General features: G+C 41.7%; 1 protein-coding gene across 1 annotated transcript; it reads right to left on the bottom strand.

Annotated features, from left to right (window-relative positions):
* Positions 1-330: 330 nt before the first annotated feature.
* On the bottom strand, positions 331-23,580 carry CRKL (CRK like proto-oncogene, adaptor protein). The gene is made up of 3 exons (XM_050924519.1): positions 22,857-23,580; positions 15,434-15,899; positions 331-3,651 (listed from the first exon to the last, which is right to left on the bottom strand). Exons 1-3 carry the CDS (start codon positions 23,168-23,170, stop codon positions 3,517-3,519), a joined length of 915 nt encoding a protein of 304 aa, XP_050780476.1. The 5' UTR covers positions 23,171-23,580; the 3' UTR covers positions 331-3,516.
* Positions 23,581-23,841: the final 261 nt, after the last annotated feature.

The following is a 23,841-nucleotide window of genomic DNA, read 5'->3' as shown; positions in this document are numbered from 1 at the left end:
ATATCTAGTGCTTTTTTAAATCAAGAGTTGGACAGGAATTAGGCTAATTTTATACTGCAGTAATACTAAAAATGCAATGTAAAATTAGCCTATCATGTCTACAGATGAATGCAATGCTCAGATCAGCCTTCTTCACCAAGCAGTTGGGAAGGTGGGGAAAAAAAAGCCAATGAACAGTTGTTTCTCACATCTGGCAGGGGCAATAGTTTAAATATACTTGGACCCTCTCTTGCTGAAGTTTTCCAAGATCACTGGTGTAACTTGCATGTGATAAGTAATGGCAGAATAAAACCTCTAATAATATTGGAGAAAGCTGTACAGACTACAGAATGTTACAAGTTTGTTTTTATTTAGACTGTACAAACAGGGCACTAACAACACTGGCTTGATATGGGACCAGTACTATGAAATAAGTAGAGTAAGAAAATAAAAAGGCACTAGTCTTAAAAAGAGACACTCCATGTATTCTAAGAATATAATTCATTTAATACTGTTAATTTTACAGCACAAAAAATAAAACAAGCTATGATCCCCAAAATAAACTTTAAAAGCTTGCTTATTATTGCCTGAAGTTCATGGTCTTTAAATTACATACTGTTAATGTTTACACAGTGAAGACTGTCTCAAATAGAAGGCCACCTTCCCACTGCAAAAAAATTCATTTAATACAAGTAAACAGAAAATGACAACTATACAGGAACACTTCTACTGGTCCCAAAAGGCTGTCTTAGGCAGGTCTTAATTTTTCAATTGCAGATAGTTGGAGATGCTTGAAAACTTTACCATAAACAAAAAGCCCACTCATTCCCAGGATGTTAATACAATATAAAAAGTTAGATTACAGGCACATGAAATGGCACAAAGAATGCATTTTTCCCCTTTACAAAAATGTTCAGAGCCCCCACCCAAAAAGGATATTCCCTTTATTCTTGCCTGATTTGTAAACAATTATGAATTGAGTTAGTGCTTATCCAGTGATGTGGACACTGACCAGTTAAAATGAAAATTGTTCTAATCAGAGGCTTCAATATATATACACACACCAGAGGAAGAGACAAATAGTAAACCTTTCATGATTAATGGTTTTGACAACTGACAAAATTGCTAGTTTGAAACCCAGAGACCTACATAAAAATGTGGAACATGATCCACCTAATACTGCATAGATTGAAGCAAGTATATTTTATACTCCCAAAGAACAGCTATACTGACCATTATTTATCAAAGAATTTTTGAAGAGGTGTTCTAAAGCAACAGGCAGCACTGCAAGAAACAAATCTTTGAAGGAGAAACACAAACTGATCAAATGCAGTCTATATAAAATACTTTAGACATTTTGATGCAAGTTTACAATCAAGTTAGACTGTTCAACGTGATACATTTTAGTAAGAGGTGGTGTTTAGTATTAGACACAGGGAGCCATTTAAGTGGTCCAAAACTAGGTTCACACTTTTTAGGTATTCTTCTTTGCTTTAGAAACCACCATCTAATGCTGTGCTTTCTTGTATTGACATGGGCTGAGGTTTTTGCAGACAGATGGTTTGCTGCTTTGGGGGAAATCAACAGATTAGTTTAACCTAGGACAGTGCTTACGATGTTCCAGGTACACAGTATATCCAATGAGGGAGAGCGTAAGGAAATACTTTTTTGATAAGTAATTTTCTGAATTAATCATGTTTATGGATTTTAAAATAAAAAACCATACACTGATGACAGCTGTCAACAGCTAGGCCAGGGTCAGAATAAGATATCCTTATGGCAGACTGAGTTTAGTGCAGTTTAAGTACAAAAGTAACTTTCAGTAGTATGAGCTTTGTAATAACTTACAGTAGGGTCCAGACACACAGATTAACAGGGACACTCACTTTCTAGAGCTGCATAACTGTTTGCATTGCAAAGGACAGTTATTGCCCACAGTCAGGTAATCCTACAGCACCACACACTTTTAGTCAATGCTATTCTCTTTCACAGTAAGTTTTGGTTGGCAGTAAAATGCTTTAAGAAGAGTTTCTCCAGACTGTCAGCCATTTGATGAGCACTACAGAATAATAGGTAAGCTGAGATGCTTTTCTAAAAATGAACTATGGCTGCAAAATGGATTTTCGCATGCTTCAGTGCCTTCTCTCCAAGGATTTCAAGGCACTTCAATACAGAGTTCAGAGCAACATGTGCTTATGGCTGAACAGCCCAACATCCTTAAATATTTTTTTCCCCCCCATCTTATGTCTGAACTTTGTACACTTAAGTGTACATGTTTCATATAAGTTCCTCTAAATGCTGAAAGCAAAGTTTGGATTTCTGCATCTTTTGCTAAGCTTGAAGGCATCCTTAATACCTAAAGTACATCCCTCCTGCTACTTAGTTGTCAGCTTCTGTAGGGAAGATATAAACAGAGCCCCCCCCCAGGGTTAAAAAAAAAAAGCTAATAATTTTCACATGTATTTTATTACAATTTTTCAATTCATCTTTTAAATTCATTTTGAAAGAGGCAGGCAGAAGTCATGGAGTTAGAGCAACTTGTGTAGAGGAGCCCGTTTACCTATAAAAGTTTAAAGTGGTACAACCCCCTGGTGTAGATGCAATTATACTGATAAGTTATGTCAGTATAAGGCACCTTTATCTCTCTATCCCCTCCCTGAAACCAGGTTGTACTAGTAAAAACTGTTTAAAAAACCCTATACTCCTCCCTAAGAGCTATACCAGTACAAAAGTCTGTGTGTAAACCAGGCTTAAGTGTTTCCCTTTTAAAGGTTGTTTCTACAGTTCTAGTGCTTGCAAATCATCCAGCAACCTTTATATTTGCATTCAATAGTCTGCAGAATTGGTTTTACGTATATCACAGAATGAGCTACCATTTACAATGTCAATTATCGTTTTCTTACAAAGGTCTTCACTTCAATGGGTATTTATTTTCATCACACAAACTTTATTTCTAAGTCAAGAGCAAGCTTAGAGTTATATCACAAAAACAGCCTTGTTAAAATAGCTGCTCAAAATGCACAAGAGATCCAATTGTCTATAAAGAGACTTGTTTTGACTATCTTAGGCAGATTTTCTCTCAAATTCAGCTCTTCCCTTCCTCAGCCACAAAATTGCAGTTTTTTTGTTGTTGTTCTGTTTGGACAGTGATCCAAAAGTTTCATATTTGATCTCAGGATTAGAACTCTCCTCCTAATGAATAAGCCACAACATTCTGTTCCTGAAAGCCTCAAACGGGAAAGATTATTTTCTTGCTCCTATTTACTATCTGCCTGTATGATTTCAGTCTTCTCCAGCTAAAGGGCCAAAATAGTTCTAGAAGTGATACTACAGTTTGGATGATGCAATTATGGTATGGTCAGCACATGATTTCAGTTGTGTGCATTCCAAATGTGTATTAAAAGAACCATCAAACTGCAGCAAGCTAGAAAAATGGACAATGCTAGCAATGTGCCATTAACAGTCATCATCCCCACCTCAAACGATGCTTATCGTAGCCAGAAAAATGAAGCAGCAGTGTAAGCTGGGCAACAGGAATCACTCATTTTCATCTGGATTTTGAGGGTCAATTATTTTGACGTGCGTGAAAGGGAAGAGCCCTTTTCTGCCATTGACTTCACCTTCCCACTGACCATTTATATTCATCCTTGTAACCTTCACAATGTCTCCAACCTGCATAATTAAAAAAAAAAGTTACTACATTACAAGACTACAGTTGCTAGCATAAAGATATACAATCAAACTGGGGAGAAAGAATATTGCATTAAAAGATCAGAGAAAAATAGCTTAGATTAATTTCAAAGTAAACTATTCTCTCATAACCAAGTTTTTGTAAGGTTTGACATTTATGTACGCAGTTCCCCCTCCATCATTTCTGCAGCTAACTAAAAAACATTTCATTTTTGATAATTTACTCATGGGGCAAATTAACAATTATACAGGAACAACGTGTTCCTATCACTCTTTCCCCTGGGAGAGTGTGCAGTTTGTTTACTTTAGTTGTGCAACAGTATATTTAGCTTACATGTATGGTTATACCTCTTTAAAACTAGCATAGTATTAATGAAATGTGATCTCTATATTTCAAAGGAATGTAGTATTCACACTATTAAAGGTTCCAACTTTAACTAGGTCAGTGCTGTTAAACAAGGTTGAATTTCAGAGTTACAGGAAAAATCAATTCATTGTATGGTCAAATTATTTTAATTGCTTGAAGGGATACAGTAGTCATATAGAAAGCTAGAGTTTTCTAAATCAGTGCTACATTTCCTATTCAAGAGAAAATATATTTGAAACTCATTCTTTTATAAGAGCTAGAATAAAGATTCTAGCTTTTTTCACTGTTTCCATCATTGCTATTTGTTAAAGAGCAGGAGCAATGTCAAGACAATTCCTTCCCTTCCCCTTTCATAATGAAAATTAAGAACTAAGGAACTTAATGCTAAACAAGCTGGAAGCTAGTACAGCCCCACTGATGGCAAGATATCCCTTATTTTTCCAAAAATGTATACTACCTATAGCTTCAAGAGCAGTGCATGAAGCAGAATACCCAGCATCTCTACTACCAACTAGCATCAAACTAAGTTGGCTAATATTCTTCAAAATATTCCTAATGTTTTAAATACTTCAGAACAGTCTCCTGTTCCAGTAGTTCTCAAACTTTAGTCCCCGCCTTCCCGTTCAGTTCATGATTACATTGCATCAATATGGGAACTGCAGCAAATGCTTACTTTAACATTTCTCTTAATGTAACATTTTAGCAGCAGCTTATACGCTTCAGTAGTGACACATGCTGGCTTTTCCTTATGTTGCTATACTGAATCCAGTCTCAATTTTTCCAGAATAGGGTTTGGACAAACTTATCCGCTCAGCTATGGAGAATTCATCACCTTCCTGAGTGAGCATCGGAGCCAATAACAATTATTTGTCAGAATTAAAGCTTTCATTTTAAAGAAAAGCTTCTGTTATGATCAACATTTTTCAAAATTTTAACTGGTGCTGTCTTCCTAATTAATTCTGCAGGCACATTTAGCGTTTGCTTCTGCTGATGCTTATAGCTCTCCCAAACAAAAAAGTTTTGTCGGTTTTCCATTTTGCTTTTCAACACATCAGCAGCCATGAAATGGACAAGAATCCAGTTAATTTAACTCTGCTGCTACATGGGAAAGCAACCAGCAGAGGCAAACACAAGGATTGGAAACCAAAAATAATTTTGCAGGGAGCAGAGAATGAACAAGGTGCAAATTTGAGCTGCCTGAAAAAACAGTAAAACACTTCAAATTTTCTAACTTACAAGGTTTAAGTTTTTAATAGGTTTGGAGGTTTTTTTTTTTAAACTGGCTAGCTCTATATAGCTGGTTGAAAACTTAAAAAAATTGTAAAGCAAAACGTAGACAATTCTTACTAGTTTAGTGTGGAATGGCAGAGAACACCACCCTCTACCATGCTATGGGGACAAAGGTTTCCAGATGTTAAGTGTCACCTGCCCATCCAATGAAGAAACAGCAGCTAGATGTTATAAAGGGTGATCACCAGGTACACAGCTTCCCCTTGGTATTTAGTATTTTTTAACAAGTACTTAGTAAATGTGGCATTTGTAATACACTGAGATGCACAGTTTAAAGTATTAGCAAAATCATTAAGTAAATTGTATTTGGCCCTCAGTTGGTAAAAAAATCCGGTTCTAGCCTATTCTGTTCTAACTAGTCTAACTGGGGACAAACTGTGGTATTAGACCTAGCTACCTAAAATGGTTTTAATGTTTAAAACTGGTTTATCTAATTTAAAGAGGATCTGTGCCAGGATCTTTAAACTGCAGCAAGGACATTGTTTTTACAGTTTTGTGTAACACTGCATGTTTATGCCAGTACATATTGCTGTTGCAGCTCTCAAGTAAAAAACTTTTATCTCTTTTCAACCAAATGTTGCATATAAAGAAAATTCCTAAGTATTTTTCACAGAAAGTTCAATTAGTGCCAGATGCTCTCAAGCCAGTTATTTAAATGGACTATTTACAACTATTCGAATAAGACTACTAGGCATATTATTTGTATAAATTACTTGAAAGGCTATATGTGGCTGACACTCTCCCTTTAAACTTTTATTAAAGGAGCCTTGCTTAAAGTATAATTTAAGCTACCTACAGCAGCAATCTCCTTGCAGCCATTATGAACATGGTACACAGTTTGATTTTCAGACTGCAACAGAAGCCACAAAGAGGGACAAGTAAATGCTGACTGTTCTTTAGAAGTAACTTTAAAAAAACTAAAAGGCTCTTTACATAGATCTGTAAGTAAGCTTTATCCTGTACATAAAAATGTAAAGTTTTTCAACCCCTCCCTGCTGCTTCCAAGGGGAAATATCATAATATACCACAAGAGACTCAAGAACACAGCTTAAAATAGCTAACCTTTCAAAATCTCCTATCAGCTGTTGAGTATGGGCCATCCACCCTGATGGAACTGACATCCTTAGCACAACAAGTAATTTTTGCTCTGACACTCTCACTTTTTTGGGAATGGGACACATCCACCCTGATTGAATCATTGACACTCCCCCCTCCCCACAGAGGAATTAATCTTTTCTTGTGCTGTATATTTATGCTTGCCTACTGTAATTTTCACTCCATACATCTGAAGAAGTGTCATAGCCACAAAACTTTATGCTCTTAATAAATTTTAGTCTTTAAGGTTCCACAAGACTCCTCGTTGTTTTTCTTCAAAATGTTACTTACTTTAAAACAAATATCATTGGGAGAAATGCAATTGTACATTCAATAGTGACTTTGTTTAAACAGAGTTTCAGGTAACAGTAGTTAGCTGCTGAATGTTTCCAGCAATCATTGGGACTCAAGAGTACAGTGGCTGGAGACTAGTGAAGCATTTCCTATTTCTGCTCTGTTCAAATTTTCTCCAAGTCAGTTGAAAGCAATTTGCTGTTATACTTCATTTCCACCTTGTGTGTTTCTCTGATTTATCAGACTGAATTTATTCTGCTCCAAGCATGTGTACAGCATTTAGAACATTAGACAACAAAACCATATCAGACTAGACTAACCGTTTAGGGACTCAAGGTTCTCCTACTCTCCACAGAAGAGAGACCTCCTCACCCTCACATAAGCTTTTTCAGACAGAGATGCATTACTGCCTGCCCTGAAGGTCAAATCCCCATCAGCTGGGAAGAAAATTGAAGAATTCCAGATTTTTACTAAGAAACTCCTGTCTCCACCTTCAAGGTGTTTTAACTTAGGACTGACAGTTGATCAATCAGCCAAAGTGCTATCCAACTAGTGGGACACAATAAGATTTAAACCATATATGGCTTTACCGACCACCACCAGCCCCATTTTAATTGCTTCTAGAATTGAGCTAGAAACCAGTACATATTATGGAGCAAAAAGTTATATGCAGCAGAAACTAAGGATGTAACTATCAGTTAAAAATTAACTGATTAAAATTATATAGTTTAATCAGTTAACCAAGGTAGCTGCAGGGGCCTGGCACAGCAGAAGTCAGGGTCAACTTATGGTAAGCATTAGGCTTATCACAGTTCAAGGCTTGGCTACACTCCAAACTCCAAAGCACTGCCGCAGGAGCGCTCCCGCAGCAGCGCTTTGGAGTGTGAGTGTGGTCGCAGCGCCAGCGCTGCAGGTACTCCACCTCCCTAAGGGCACTGTTTACACTGGCGCTTTGCAGTGCTGTAACCTGCTGTGCTCAGGGGTGTGTTTTTTTTCACACCCCTGAGTGAGAAAGTTGCAGCGCTGTAAAGCGCCAGTGGAGCCAAGGCCTCAACCTTTTAGCTGGAGTTTTGCTGGTTTTTAGCCCCCTATAGAAGGCACCACCATAACAAATACATATACTAACTGAACAGTGACAACACTCTAGATAAACTATTCTCTCCCCGCCCCTGGTGACTTTTTCCCGAAAGGAAGATTAGAGACAAATTTGTCACACTCAGTACCAGGAAACTACTACTAAAGTACTGGCCTAAAGTGTATGTTTAGGAAGGTGCTGACAATCTACATAAATAAAAGGACCTAATGGCATGGTGCTAGATTTAAATAACCTGTCACGGCATAGTTCTAAAATGCATATTTTGGACCCAAACTGCATCATAGATTACCAACACTTCAGTGGTTAAAATCATGTGAGATGTTGCATTTGCCCCCCATGCCCTAAAACCAACCAATTCAATTTGAAGCAGGTGAATCTTATCCATGAAGTAGTAAAACTCCTCACAACAAGAAAACAGTCAACCAAATTTGAGCACTGGCAGCAAGGTGAATCCATTTTACCAATCTCCCAGAATATTTACCCATATACAATACGGAAGAACGCCACACCACCGAATTACCTTTATCACTTTGTCTGACTTCAAAAATATATTTTTGATTAACATTCTGAATCTGATTTTATTTCTGCTATCTTGAAATAAAGGGCTGCTTAGCAGAGGAGCACTTAAGGTGAACTAGCAGTATTATATTTTACACACTAAGTTTTCCAAACACATGCTCTACACCAAAGTTAATTTAACATGGACTTACTCCAAGGAATAGCTTTTAACAAAAAGTTCTAGTGGCCACAAGTTTCCTAGCAAAACATGAAAGTTTCCTGCTCTTGAATACATTTCTGCTGAGCAGCACTGAGAAAGACAAGGCTTTAAAAGGGTGGATGTACAAGCGATGCACCAGAACTCACCACATAATTCTAAATAAGGTGTTTAACAATTATAATTGGTCAGCTGAGTTTTCTTTAATTGGAAGCTTGTGAACAACCTCTCACACTATATCTACAAAAGCAAAGCAGTTTCCTTAAGGTTTTATGAAAAGGATGCTGAAACAAGATTTTGAGCAGACATGTTAATACTGTCAATGTCAAGACAGTGTGGGTTGTATTTTAGCTTGAGGAGTTTTATATTTTATTTGAGAATTTATGAATCAACTATTTCCTATCTCTGATTAGTCAGCATACTGAAAATAATTTAAGACAAAATATTTGTGGAAAAATAAAGGTCAACAATGGCAAATTATAGAGGTGTTTAAGATGTTCCTATGCTCTTCTGAATAAACTTGACAGTTCAACTGCAAGACCTCATTATCTCAATTCATAAAAAAAGGGCAATGCTTAGTTATCTCCAAGACGTTTTGAGGCTAACTTCATTTGCAAAGCATGTTAGTATCTTTGGAAGGAGGAGTAAAATATTAGACTCTTGAAATGAGTAATTCTTTAGAGGTGCAGCCATTTAGTCCCCACCCAATGATAAAATTGGAATGTATTTTAAATTACGTTCCAGTTACAGCATGAATTCAAAGCCCCGGGAAATATAGCTTTTGGAGTACGCTAGTCAAAGTGTTACTCATGTACTCTAGACTCTTCCATATCTCTGTCTTCCATTTGGAACTGAGTCATGCATCATAAAAAGAAGAAGATTGGTGCATGTCATTTTATTTATAGACAAAAGATTGCATCCAAGTGAATTTTACAGATACTCATTAACAATTTACTGAAGACACAAGTGATGTGCATTTGAGGACAGGATTGACCATGGAACACAGGAGATGCAAATCATAACTGTAAATCAGTGCTTCACTAGTAGCTGATTAGGTGAATAGCAGTCAGAAATAATCAAATGGCTGTTTGGAATCTATCTGGAGTTGGTAATCTCATTCCAGTTGCTAACAGACAGGTGTCTACCTCACAACTGATATTTTTGCTGGCAGAATCACTGGTGACATACAATACTGAATGGACAATGAAGATTCGGCTACCCATTCAAAATCAGACAGACAATGTGGGGTTGAGAAGAGTATCTGAGGTCCAACTGAACCAGGAAAACAGTGGCTGGGGCTAAACTGCTGCAGTGAAAAGAGGTACAATCAGCAGCAAAGTCCAGCTACGCAGAAGGAAGAAGCTGGTACTACATAGCAGTGGCAGTCATGCTAGGTCACTGGGGCAGCAGAAGGGAGGAAAGGAAAGATATCATTTGGAGATTAAAGGAGTCAACAGTAGGGAAATTATGCAAATATTTTCATGTTACATTGGGTGCCAAAGTTAAGGGACAGCAGAAAAATGAGATGTCCAGGCCAAAGAATCTAGCCCCTCAAACCAGGGGGCAAGACTGTCATTCATTTAAGCCTCTTTACACCACATAAGGAGGCCAAATTGGCATACAAGGGGCCTAAAAACTACATCCTGCAGAAACAGGATTCCCCCAATGCAGGGACTAAGGAAGACACCGTAAGGCTATCTTCCAAGGATCTCTTTGCAATCCCCATATGGAGACTGCAGAATTGCTGTGGTGTACAAGACAGCTGGGGACAGGCTGCCTTGGAGTGGTAGGTGCAAAGGTTTGGCTTAAAGACCCCTTAGATTTCCTCATCTCTTCTGAGGCACAGCACAGAATTTCAACCAGTGTCTCCAGCACACCTACATCAAGGAGGGAAAAATGAAGAAACTCCAAGAGAGCTAGATTAAAAATCTCATCCAGAAAAAGCTCTAGCAGTAAGCCAACAGCTTTGACAAAGGCCCTGAAGTGAGGACTTCATACACCTCATCTAATATGGAGACTGGATCAAAAAAAAATTGGTGCCAGGATTCCTATGATTAATATATGATGTCTATTGGACTTGTCCTGGTGGTAAAGTCTCAAACACTTGAAACTTATGTAGCTTCAAGTATTAGGTAAACAAATGTTGTAGATGTGATGTTTAAAATATGCATTTTAAATATCTTTACTTGCACTATTTTCTTGCACAAAGGAAATTTATCATTGCCATATAAACGCTGAAACATTAATGAGAAAAGTAGCCTAATTTTTGCCACTCACAGTTCGTACATCATCAAGGGAATCTAACTACTGGCACATTTTGTCCTACTTGTGCCTCAATTTTCCTTAATTGTTTTCTTTGTAACCTAATTGTAACACACCCAAGAGAGAGTCTAGAAGTCAGTTATATAATTAAGGTCAACAGATACCTATTTTGGTGAAACAAATACTTCAATGACATACTCAAAACTTTTCCACAGCTATACATTTGCAATCAAATGCCAGCTGAAAAATGAAGTAAGCCACTTTTAACTGGTTATAAAGTAGGACTTGAAAAGCTGCCCTCCACAGTGAACAGGAATCTTTCCTAGGCAAATGCCATCAAGTTCTGCAAAATTTAAGATTTTGTTAAAAAAACAAACAACAAAAAAACACATACAGGGAACTAACTCTTAGGATTGCAAAGATAATCTTCCTAATGTAAACAATGTTAACCAATGCAGCGATGTCGCTCTTCAGAATTATGACATTACCACAGCAAAGAGTTCTGGCTGATGCTACTGGTACAGTGGGGCTACTACTACTTTGGAGGACCCTGTTGGGTGGGAGGATTTTGTTAGTACCCAAAGGGTAGCTGCCACTCACAGAGGTCACTGTATTAGGCTATCTCACCACCACTACGGGACTCTGCCAGGTTAGCAGGTCCTCACCCTAATATGCAAAAAGAGCTTTCTACCTGGGTTGCAGGAGGACCAGCGCAAACTCAAGAGCCCTCTTCTGACATGATAGGTAAAGACCTCCTTATTTCTTAAGCAGCAGCTTCATATCCATGGTGGGCTGAGGTCAGTCCAGTTCAGGAAATGGAAACATCAGCTCTGAGTGTGGTTGATAGCATACATTTTATTTAAGGGGCGACCTAGCACTAACTGATCCAACAAGAGTATTTGGTACCATTAGCTTGGTGGCAGAGAATTCAGTCAGGAAAGACCAAAGCAATGGAGACACTCAACCAACAGGAGACTGGGTAGGAGGGAGCACTGCTTTGAGTACTGATGTATTTTGGCACAAGTCAGAGGGCTTAGTCCTCAGACTAGCAGGTATCAAGTAAGTTTTTCAAGTCCTGATTAAATTTACATGATCTTATAAAGACAACTATTAGAAAGCCATGAAATCCTCAATATTGGGAAACCTAAGGTAGACTCCACTCAATATTGTAGTGAAAGTGAAAGTGATAGCAGCAATCTTTGCTCTTGTGGAACCAATAACTCCATTCAATTGTCAGGACTCCTGTGGAGTTTTTGATGTCTGTGGTATTCCCTTCTAATTTCCCCCAAAAGAAAAGGTGGAAGGAGAAAATATACCTAAAATTTAGGTGCAGCACTTTAGTCCTGCCAAGTGCAGGATGTCCCCTACCTCCAAATTCCTTCCACCAGAGCTTCTGAAAGGGGAGGAGGGGGAGAAGAGGAGAAAGTTTTTTGGCTAAAACTTAAGATTGAAGATAATAAAGTTTGGGCTCTATGCATAGTTCTCCCACAAAATCCAAGGGGGAGGGATAGCTCAGTGGTTTGAGCATTGGCCTGCTAAACCCAGGGTTACAAGTTCAATCCTTGAGGGGGCCACTTAGGGATCTGGGGCAAAAATCAGTACTTGGCCCTGCTAGTGAAGGCAGGGGACTGGACTCGATGACCTTTTGAGGTCCCTTCCAGTTCTAGGAGATTGGTATATCTCCAGTTATTATTTATTTTATTTATCCATGGGTGTGTTTAAAAGTTAAAAGTATCTGGCAGTCAGGACCTGGCCTGCGGGCTGCCTATAGACTATTACTGCATTAAACTATAACCTTACAGGGACTATTATTTAGTTTATTGATATTAAGCCTCTGCCCTTTCAAGGCCCTACATGTTTGGTCAGTGATTCAGAGGTCCACTTAGGTCCTAGGGAAGTAGAATGAAGACCACAAAAGAATTCTTTGTCAAGTATATCAGGAAACACTGGAAAAGATAGTATAGGAGCTGCTGAGATTCTGTATGTAGATGTATGAAAGAGCTGCAGCCATTGTGACTATGAACAGAAGTTGAGCAGCCCCTCCTAACTTTATTTCAGAGGTTCCCAAGGAGAAGACACCATGTGACCCCCCCAATAACAATTCTTAGCTAAAACTGATGATTGGGCAGAAAGACATCTCCCTTCCCAAAGAATTGACAAGGCAGAAACAATGAAAGCATGCAAAGGAAGAAAAGATCTCCTTCTTGATCAGACTCCAGATATCTGGAGGTTAACAATCCAACTCCCTATATTGGTCTGAGGCAATTAATTCCACAGGAGCAGTGGTGAGAGTCTGAAGTGACCACATAACTAGAGTTATGGAATAGAAAATTCAAAGAATATTTGTGCAAGTTATTGCTCCAACCAGTTTTGCCCATAAGCAGGTTCTCCCCACCCCTCCTTTTCGAGCTTCCACGGCATGCTCTTCCCACCCCAAACTATGCCTCCCATCTTGGTTTCAGAAGCATGAATAGCTCATCAGGATGCAACTATATTGAAAATAGCATTCAAAAATTGTTGCCTATATTATTTGCACAAATATGTTAATTGTGGCTTCTTGCAAACAGTGGGCCACTGGCTTCCCCCACTCCCAGAGTAAAATCTTTTGGTGCATTTTAATCTTTGGTCCCCCACAAGGATGCACCAAGAATTTTTGAGTGTCCCCCCCATTAAGGTCCAATTTTTGACCCTGACAGTGTCACTTTACGCAGGAGAGACATGAATAAAAGCTAGGAAAATTGTTAGACATTATTTTAAAAGATATATAAAATTGCTGGGTCTGTAGACATGAGGCATCTGCTTTAACAGCCTTAGCTTCTGACATGTTTTTGAAGCATGAAGGTTCAGAAGAGCCTCCTTATGGAGAGCAATACTTAATAAAAAGTTTACTTACCTAAGAATGCATACATAGTATCTTTGCTTGCTCTCTTTCTTGCATTTTCTCCCATACCTCCCCGCTCCCTGCTGACAACAAGTGAGCCATAGCTGAACAGCACTTCATTCAGCACTGCATTCTGTCACAATCCACTGCTTCCAGCAACATTTAGTGGATATGTTTTTCAGCTTCATTCACATGGGATGTCACTCAAGAATGGGAACTATGTTTAACTTCAGAAAATGTGGTGTAGCCAGCCAGCATTGATACCACCAAATTGTGTTAGAACCATGTCTAAAACACATCTAACATGGTTTGTACCTTTTCAGTTTTCTAAACTAGTTTAGCTATAATCATGCTTAAACATGGGTACCCAAACTCTATTTAGGGGCTACAAAGCATAGCCATAAGTCATTTGTTCAACACACCATCCCCAACATAGTTCTAGTGTTGAGCTCTGGAAAAGCAGCAATAGATGTTGCAACTAGAAGTTTTTGTTTGTTAAGATACATGAACACATTAGGGTTCCAACACAAGAATCTTAAAGGGGCTACACTACTGCCTTGCATCTTAAAATTTTAATTTAGATCATGAGTAAAATTTTCAAATGTGCTCAAGTGATGTAGGAGCATATATTCCATTTTTAAAAGTGATTCAGGCACTTAGGAAGTTAAGTATTATTTAAAGTCAATGGGATTAAGATGTTTTAGGAATTTTACTCCTTGTCTACCCTGACAGCCCTCAGTGCCCAGTTACTAACATAGCTGTACAGATGCAAGCTTGTAGTAGAGACAGGGTAAGCTATTATAAGCCATGATTTTAACTGATGGAACTTACATCAGTTTCAAGCACCATTATTTTTCATGAGTGCAAACGGGCAAAACTACTATCTCTATACTAGGACTCTGCATTGATGCAGCTACACCAGTGGCTGTAATCAGGGCAAATCCCCAATGCAGACAAGGCCTAATGTTCACATATCCCAGAACCAAACTAATTTATCCAGGAAGTCAAGATTCAGTTAGAATATGACCAAAGGCCATACCGAGAATTACAGAAACACCATACAGGCCAATGGAAATTCAAGCACAGAACACTAATTATATAGCTGGGCTAGTCCAGTAGCAATGAACAGATGTCATATAAAGATATGAGCAGGGAATAAGCATATGAGGCATACTGTCCACCACCCACATATAGCTGACACTATTAATTATCTATGGAGGATGCTATAACTAGTTCTCCCAACCAGGACCACTAGTGTGGTCCTCCAGGATTCCCCCTGCAAAACAAAGCTCAAATGAACAACATCCATAGTTCAAGTGCAGCAGAATAGCCAAGCCAGCCAGATTATCATTTCTTTTGCCACTGACAGAGGTGATGGACCCACATGTTTCCAGGGCAGGGTATGTCCATCCCCTTATTCTTACAAAGAAAACCTAGTAAACAATTCATATTATGGAAAAAAAAAAGAAAGGAATAGTCTGAATTAGGTACATCTTTTATATGTGCTCTAGTCCCTTTCTAAAGGGAAGTGGTATGGGTGAAGCAATTATTTTTATAGAGCTGTTATGGATGAAGAAAGAACGTGTTCTCTCAGTTACTTGGAGTTAGAGTCAGGCAAAGCTCGATCTACTCAAGCCAGCCACACAAATGAATGACTCAAATGAATTACATAATCAGGTTGCCACCATTTCAACTAAGTTGTGCTCTTATTTTATTAAATTAACTACTGAAAATGTTAGAGACTGAACTTAAGAAAAATCTTACCTCTAATGCCAAGGCCGTCTTGTCATAAGCACATGGCACTCTTTTTTGAATAGCTTTGGCATAGACTGGTCCATTCTGTGTTGATGGCAGAGGGTTGATCACTGCTCCAGGTGTACTGGATACAGAGGGAAGGGGACTTGTGGTCTGAGGTTGAGCATAAGCATGGGCAGGTTCTGGAATACCATAGCTGTTAGAATTCCTGTTCCCATGTTTCCCATGAGGGGACGATCTGACCAGCTTCTCTACATAAGGAACAGGAATCATTCCAACACGACCATCTTTGTTTCTGGCACTCCACCACTGGTCTTCAGGCTTCTCTACAATTACCAGTATCTCTCCCTTTTTAAATGGCAGATCTTCAGCATCATTCCCAAGAAAGTCATAGAGAGTCCGAACATACTCCAAATTTTCTTCTGCAGTGGGAATGGTAGGGGCTGATCCAGATCCCATTGGTGGACTTGGATACCTGAGTATTTAAAAACAAAAAACAAAAAAAAACCACACACCACTTTTAATAATAGAGATTTACCTGGCTCTGTATACTGGGTAACAATTTACTCTATCATTTCTTACAGTAGAACAGGGGTCGGCAACCATTCAGAAGTGGTGTGCCAAGTCTTCATTTATTCACTCTAATTTAAGGTTGTGTGTGCTGGTAATACATTTTAATGTTTTTTAGAAGGTCTCTCTCTACAAGTCTATAATATATAACTAAACTAGTGTTGTATTGTAAAATAAACAAGGTTTTCAAAATGTTTAAAAAGCTTTATTTAAAATTAAATTAAAATGTTGATCTTACGCCGCCGGCCCACTCAGCCCACTGCTGGTCTGGGGTTCTGTTCATCTAGGCCGGCAGTGGGCTGAATGGGGCCATTGGCCAGGACCCCAGCTGGGAAGGGTCTGGCAGCCAGGACCCCAGATTGACAGAGCGGCTCAGCCCACTGACGCTCAGGGGTTCCATTCGTCGGCTCCTGCCAGCCGGGATCCCGGCTGCCGGACCCGCTCAGCCTGCTGCCAGTCTGGGGTCCCGGCTCTGCCCACATACAATGGGTATCTACCTTCTCTCTGGTTCTGGTCCATTCTCTTCCTCTCTCTGCACTGAGCTGAGGGTGGGAGTGGACTGAGCACATGGCCGGGGGTGAAGGGTCTGGCCAGGAGCTAGAATGACGGAGGGAGCTCAGGGTTGGGGCACTTACCTGGGCAGCTCCCATTTAGTGTGAGGGGTGCAGGGGGGAATGTGAGTGGGGGATGCAGGAGCTCCCGTTTGGTGCTCAGGGTGGGGATGGGGATGGGTGGGGTGCATGGGATGTGGAGGGGGCAGGACTGGAGATGTGGGGGGTGCAAGAGTCAGGGCAGAGAGCTAGGCACATGTGAGGGGGATGCAGATGTCAGGGAAGGAGGGCTGGGTATGTGTGGGGGTGCCAGAGTCAGGGCTGGGGTCATGCGGGGGGGTGAAGGAGTCAGCAGAGGGCTGGGTGGTACAGGGCTCAGGGCAGAGGGCTGAGTGTGTGTATGGGGGGGGTCAGGGCTCAGGGCAGAGGGCTGGGTGACTGCCCCCCCCAGAACCCCCAAACCTCCTTGCTCCTTGTCCAGACTACCCCCTCCGGGGACCCCACTCCCCTATCTAAGCCTCCCTGCCCCTTGTACCCTGACTGCCCCCCTAGGACCCTACCCTCTATCTGTCCCCTGAGTGCCCCAATCCTTATCCACACCCCCACACCCAGACAGAACCCCCTTGACTCCCATGCCTATCTAACCACTCCCCGTCCCCTGACAGGACCCCCAGAACTCTCGACCCATACAATGCCCCCCTGCTCCCTGCTTGCCCAACCCCTCTCCATACCCCTACCTCCTTACAGTCCCCCTAAACTCCCAACTCCCCCAGCTTCTTGTCTCTTGACCATCCCCTCCAGAGACCCCCCATCCCTAACTGCTTCCCCAGGACCCTCCTTGCTCCCTGTCCCCTGACCCCTATCCATCCCCGACCCCTGCCCCTAACCACCCCCTCCGGGATCCCACCCCCCCTCCAACCCATCCTGCTCCCTATCCCCTGACAGCCCCCACCCCTTATCCACTCCCTCCCTCCCTCCTCCACCCCCCGGACCCAGACCCCTTACCATGAGGTTCCCCGCTGATCCGGAGCCCTGAGGGGCTGCGCGAGGCAGCGGGGCTCCGGATGAGCGGAGAGTTTCTTTCCCTCCCCATGGAGCCAAATGCTGCCCCGCGGGAGCACACAGCCCCAGCCCCAACCCCCCGAGCGCTGTACGCAGCGGCATGGCTCATGGAGAAGGGAGGGAAGGGCCAGCGGCTTGCTGCGCTCCGCCCAGCGCTCCAGCCCACCCTGCAGCTTGCCGTGTCAGCAGGATTTTTAATGGCACACTAGGGTCCCGGCAGGCCCCAGCATGCCATTAAAAATTGGCACGCGTGCCACAGGTTGCCGACCCCTGCAGTAGAGTATTCATTAACATTAAAGAGATACTAAGAAATTCAGCAGTCACAAGACTGCTTCAAAATGCTATCAAACTGGTATTTAGTACAACTAGTGCTTACTTGAAGTCTCTAACTAAACAATAAGCTAAAGACTATACTGTGTAGTCTCTGAACTCATTTAAAAAAAGTTATAAATTTGTTCATGGAGGGTGGAGAAAAATGGGTGAAGGATGCATATTTTATCTTACTAATTCAATACAGCAAGGTACTTCTTTATTATTTGAATTACCTTAGCATCTAGAAGTCCTAGACATTGTGCTATGCACTATTCAAACACAGCACAAAAAGACATGCCCTGCTACAAAGGCTTACAATTTAAGCATAAGAGAAGAGAGACAACAGATGGATATTGTCAAGTTTTTCATAGGCATCACAGCAAAGGAGATCTGAATAATGAGGTAGTTTCACAGAAGCGGCAGCATGGGAGAAAGCACAAAGGCATTTGTTTGAAAATTTAACAAGTAGGTAGTGGAGGCTCGCATCGCAGGACAGAGGTAGGCATACACAACTTGATATTGAATGAGAGAGGATAGGCAGGGTAGAGATCGACTGTGAAGGGCCTTGAAAGTGAATACAAGCAGCTTACATTTGTCATAAGATAGAAAGGGAAGCCAGTGGAGGAATACAAAAAGAGGATGACATGGTCAAAGAGACAGATGTGAAAAATTAATTTATAGCAGCATTCTGAATGGCTATGAGCAGAGCAAGATTGCATTTATCAGGGACAGAGAAAAGGATATTGCAGTAATCGAGATGCAAGATAATGAGAACCTGGAAGAGAGTTTTAGTTGTGTGGATAGATAGGAAGGTTGTATCTTAGAGATGTTATGTAGAAAGAATATGCAAGATTTAGATATAGTCGGTATGTGAGGACCCAGAGAAGTCAGAGTTGAAGATGACATCCACGTCACAGGCCTAAGCAACAGGCAGATGGTGTTATTCACAGTTATCAAGAAAAGAAGCAAAAGGAAGAGTTTGGGAGAGAAGATCAAGAGCTCTGTTTTAACCATTTTTAGCTTGAACTGGCAGCTGGACATCCATGAGGTGTCAGAAAGACAGGACAAGATTTTAGTTTGGACAAAAGGTGACATGTCTGGAGTAGAGAGGTAGATCTGTCAGTCATCAGTATAAAAATGGTAGCTGAACTTGTGTTTGTGGATGTGATTACCCAGAGATAAAATGGTGTAGGATTAAACGGAATTAAAACCCACTGGAAAAGAGTCTTAATTTGCTGGGTAACTCTAGATAAGTTGTCCTTACAAAAAAAGCAAACTTAAGACTTCAGCATGCATTCCTCTTTTTATGCATACAAGAATCCTATAGTGCAAGATTTGAAAAATACAGTCCTCCATGACAAGGTGGAAGCTTCCCTGGGCAAGTATGGTGATCTAGTGTCAGTTTCTACAGAATTTAAGTTCTTATTTAAAATGAAAAAAAGTTTCTAGTGCATATGGTTGCAGACTCCAATCCTGCCTTTCTAACTGCTGCTTTAGAACTTTTCTTATCCGAGTGAAATTAGAAAGCCTGTTCAGATTATTGCTATTATGCCGAACCCTGTATGCAGCACTGAAACAGTCAAGAATCATGTCAGTTTTGTACTGTTACTGCATGGGAAAGAGATGAGCAGAGGCAGACAGCGGAGTTATTCAGGAGGAAGGAGGACCAAAAATACAAAGAAAAGTAGCAGAGTGTTTCCAATGCCTTTGCAGCAGAAGACAACCCAAGGCATAACTGTTGCTTCAACTGCCCTAGCTTCACTCCTTAGTACAGGGGTGCTCAAACTGAGGGTCGGGACACCTCACTGGGATCACGAGGTTATTACATGGGGGGGTCACGAGCTGTCAGCCTCCACCTCAAACCCCATTTTGCCTCCAGCATTCATAATGGTGTTAAATATGTAAAGAAGGGTTTTAAATTTAAGGGGGGGGGGTCGCACACAGAGGCTTGCTATGTGAAAGGGGTCACCAGCACAAAAAAGTTTGAGAACCACTGCCTTAGTACTTCAGAAACAGCAAGAAAATTGTATTTAAAAATAAGCTCAGAGTAGCCTAGAACAGGGATTTCTTCACAGAAAAAAATAATCTGTATAACACACACATACACACTTTATTTTGGCACTCAGCAGTTGTCCCATTCCTTAAAAAAATAGAAAAGTATACTAAAATTGAGAACATAAAGGTACCCCATTTAGGTCATTTTCATTTTATTTACTATTCATTTCATTACTATACTTTCACAGTTTGAGAACACTTCACAATCACACCTCACCGCAGCCAATGCTAGTGTTTCTTTTGCATTAGCATTTTGCCCATCATTGATCTAGTGCTGGTGCACCAACTGTCGTAGTAACAGGGGAAGCACTAATGTAAGCCAGAAATAGATTTACCATGTTGGCTAACCCACAATGATAAGAACTTCTATGACCAGTCTATATTAATGCTTCCACTATTGCAGCTGCATTGCTGTTATACCAACAGTGGGGAAAGTGCTGTAAAATACCGTACACAGAATAAAGAACAAGTTTACTGATATACTTGTTACTTTTTTTTCAGAATGTTATGGCTTTGACAAGACTACTCATCAATTTAACAAGCTATTCAGGAAAAAACATACGGAACAATACTGGTTTAAAATGAACTTCTACTGAAGTCAGAAAGAACAAAAAAATACAATATTCTCAGAAAGCATATAGTCAAGAGCAAGAGCCCAGGTACACTTGCAATTGCAGTAAAAATTTGCATCTGATTCAAAGCACAAGTAACCAATAAACAGCTCAGAATAAACTGTTCACTTAAGTGAATATAATTGTTAGCTCTTAAATGCAAAAATGCTCCTCTACATTAAGTATTTTTCAGATGAGGGTTGAGCTGATCACTAAGTATGCAACAAGCAGTTTTTTACATTATTCATTTACCAAAAAAAGGATGAATAGCATCTTCAAAACACGAGAAACCTGGAATAAGATACTCGACTGAAACAAATTGTAACAATGAATTTACAAGGAGGGAAAAATCATCATCACATACTTCCAAGACCATGCAACTGGCTAGTCACACTGCTACCTGGGTCCTGCCCATATTCTAGCATATTACAAGAACACATAATTTGAGAAATGCTGCAGCTGATAAAAATTAGTTTCCACCCCATCATCTCTTTAAAGAAAAAACTTTTAGACCCTACCATCATGTCACTGAATTTCTACTGCTGTCAATTTTTAACATGAAGGCTTAATTGGGGTAACAATTTAGATAATATGCTATAAGCAAAACTTCCTCTTCCTGATCAATCCCATTTGTAGTATTACAACTACTGCTAGGAAGCATGTCAGTTTGAGTTAATTTAGGCACAATTCTGCATTCTTTATACTAGCAGAATTCCAATTGATTTCTATAGTTTTGCCTGCATACTGAGTATGTTCATTGAACTGAATCATACCTATTCGCTCAAGGCCCATAAAGAGATGGCAAATGAGCAGGTTTGCCTGGGATCAAGTTAGATTGCACCAAGGCCTCAAATGGGTAAAGAAACCAAATTAAATCACTAAAGCACATGACTGAGAATAGAGGCTTAACTTCTAGCTTCTAGGAAAGCAACGCAGCATCCAAGTGGAGAAGAATTAAGATAAGCAAAAGGACTGTGAAGGAATATCTGCAATGAGCCACAACCCTTCATTGATTGACAGTATGAGATACCAGGCAGTCCTGCTCAACTGCTCCTGCAAATGGGTAAGAACACCTGTCAATTACCGAGCAGCTGTCTTTCCTGCCAAAATATGATCATCACTACTGAACATTTTCTAGCATTTAGTTTTAAAAATACCAAGTGATGCTGTTTCCATCAGGTCCCTGGCAAAACTATTCCACTTCTTAAAAATTTTATCTAGAAGCTTTTCATGACAGCTTAAGTTTTTCTACTCAGTAAAATTTTTTGACAAGCCTATTTGACCCTTAGTCATCAAACGCAAAACTAAGTTTGGAGCTAAATTAAAAATTAAGAATCAGTTTAGCTGAAAAAGTTCTTTAAAAAGACTGGTGTCTCTAACAGGGAGACTTTAAACTGCCTAAATAAATCAAGTGAGCTAAGTCTGGATTTTAAATATCATTTTGTTTCGCTTTCTAGTATTTTTATTTTCATATAATAGTATTTTGCATTTAACAGTAGCTGTTTATGCACGATTCCAAAGAAACCAAACCAGGGTGCTGAGAAAGACTTTATAAAAATGAAGAATAAAGAACAAGTTCCATCAATCATTTTCTAATGCAGTTAAGTGACACAGGCAAGTAGGGTCCCGTGCTGGATAGAGGACAAAGCGTGAGCTGGCTGCAGAGTGATTCATTTCTTTAGTTCATATTCTATAACAACATTTCCCAAAGTATGAGGCATGGAAGATACATTAAAATGGGTAGGTCTTTAACATCAGATAGTGGAACTAACAGGGAATGCATATTTTATTTTAGTGAAGGGAAGGGGGGAGGGTCTCAGCTTTTAAGTGTTTAGGAAATGCTATCCTAGATGCTAATGAAGACTAAAATCAATGAGTACTCCATAGTCCAACTGAGTCTGTGCACGGGTTCTAAGGAGTTATACAAGTCTGTTTTCATTCACATCAGCACGAGGCACAGGAGTAAGAAGGAATATGGACCCAAGCACAAACTTCAGAGAGTACCACCTCTGCTGGATCTGAGGCAGGGAAGCACAGTCCCCAACTGTACAAACAAGCAGAGGGATGGCACCTAAGTACAGCTGGAGAACAGGCTGGATATAACATACGACCACTCCCTCACTCAAGGCAATTGCAATCACGAAGGTGAAGGGGGCCCAGCGCCTTTGCACGAGCGCTCCCAAGGCGATGTGGCTACACGAGCGTTAGGGCTGCCCATGAAACTACATCGACACGGTCCCCGGGCGAGAGCTCGCCGAAGGTGGCACGTACCTGGGCGCGGGCTCGATGAGGGTGGTGGTGTCCAGGTAGTGGATCTTGTAGAACTCCAGCAGCGCCGACAAGTGCTCGAACTCCTGGTCGCCGATCTTGAAGCGGCGGCTGGGCAGCGAGTTGATGATGTAGTGGGAGACCCGCGAGTTCTCGGACACCGACAGCACGTAGTCCCCCGGGCAGGTGGACGAGTCCCGCACCAGGAACATGCCGTGCCGCTGCCCCTGCAGCCGCGTCTGCGCCTCCGCCCGCGAGAGCGGGCCCACGTACCAGCTGGAGCGGTCCGACGAGTCGAAGCGAGCGGCCGAGGACATGGCAACGGGCGGGGGAGCCCGAAGGCCCGGCCGGACTGACCCGACGGGAGAGAGGCCTGGCCGGGGAAAACCAAGCGATGGGCAGCCCGGGCGGGAGAACGGCGGGCACTGCCGGGAAAGGAATCCTGTGACCGGGCAGGCGGAGACCCAGCGAGCAGCCGGGTGGGGCGGGAGCGGCGGTCGGGCCCCTGCTTCTCTCAGCGGCGGGGCGTGCGGGACATGCTTCCCGCCTCGCTCTCCGGCCGGCAGCGGGCCCCGGGGGCGCGCAGAGCGGCGACGGACACAGCCAGGCCCAGGGCGCTGGCCAGGGGCGGCTGCTGCGACAGCTCCGCAGTGAGGAAGCGAAAAACGCTGCCTCGCGCTTTATCCTACGGGCGCCCGTCCCCAGAGCCAACGCCAAAATGGCGGCCTGCGCCGGCAGAGGGAGGATTCCGAGAACCCGCCCCGCGCAGGCGCTCTCCGCGCCTGGGCTCGCGCCCCCAGGGGCAGGGTGCAGCCTGCTGCTTCCCCGCTAGGAGGCAGATCAGGGCAGAGCGAGCCGGTTCAAGATGCGGTGTCTGACGCGGGGCAGCCGCCCAGCCTGCCTGGCGGCGGGGAGGGGCCGGCGTCCCCCGGGGCCCGCGCCTGCAGCGACAGAAAGGGAAGAGTTCACGTCTCTCCCTCCCGCGCTA

This window comes from Gopherus flavomarginatus, chromosome 15 (genome assembly GCF_025201925.1).
Source record: "Gopherus flavomarginatus isolate rGopFla2 chromosome 15, rGopFla2.mat.asm, whole genome shotgun sequence".
NCBI classification, from domain to species: Eukaryota; Metazoa; Chordata; order Testudines; family Testudinidae; genus Gopherus; species Gopherus flavomarginatus.
The sequence above is the reverse complement of the archived record's forward strand: the minus strand, read 5'-3'. Positions and strand labels throughout refer to the sequence as shown.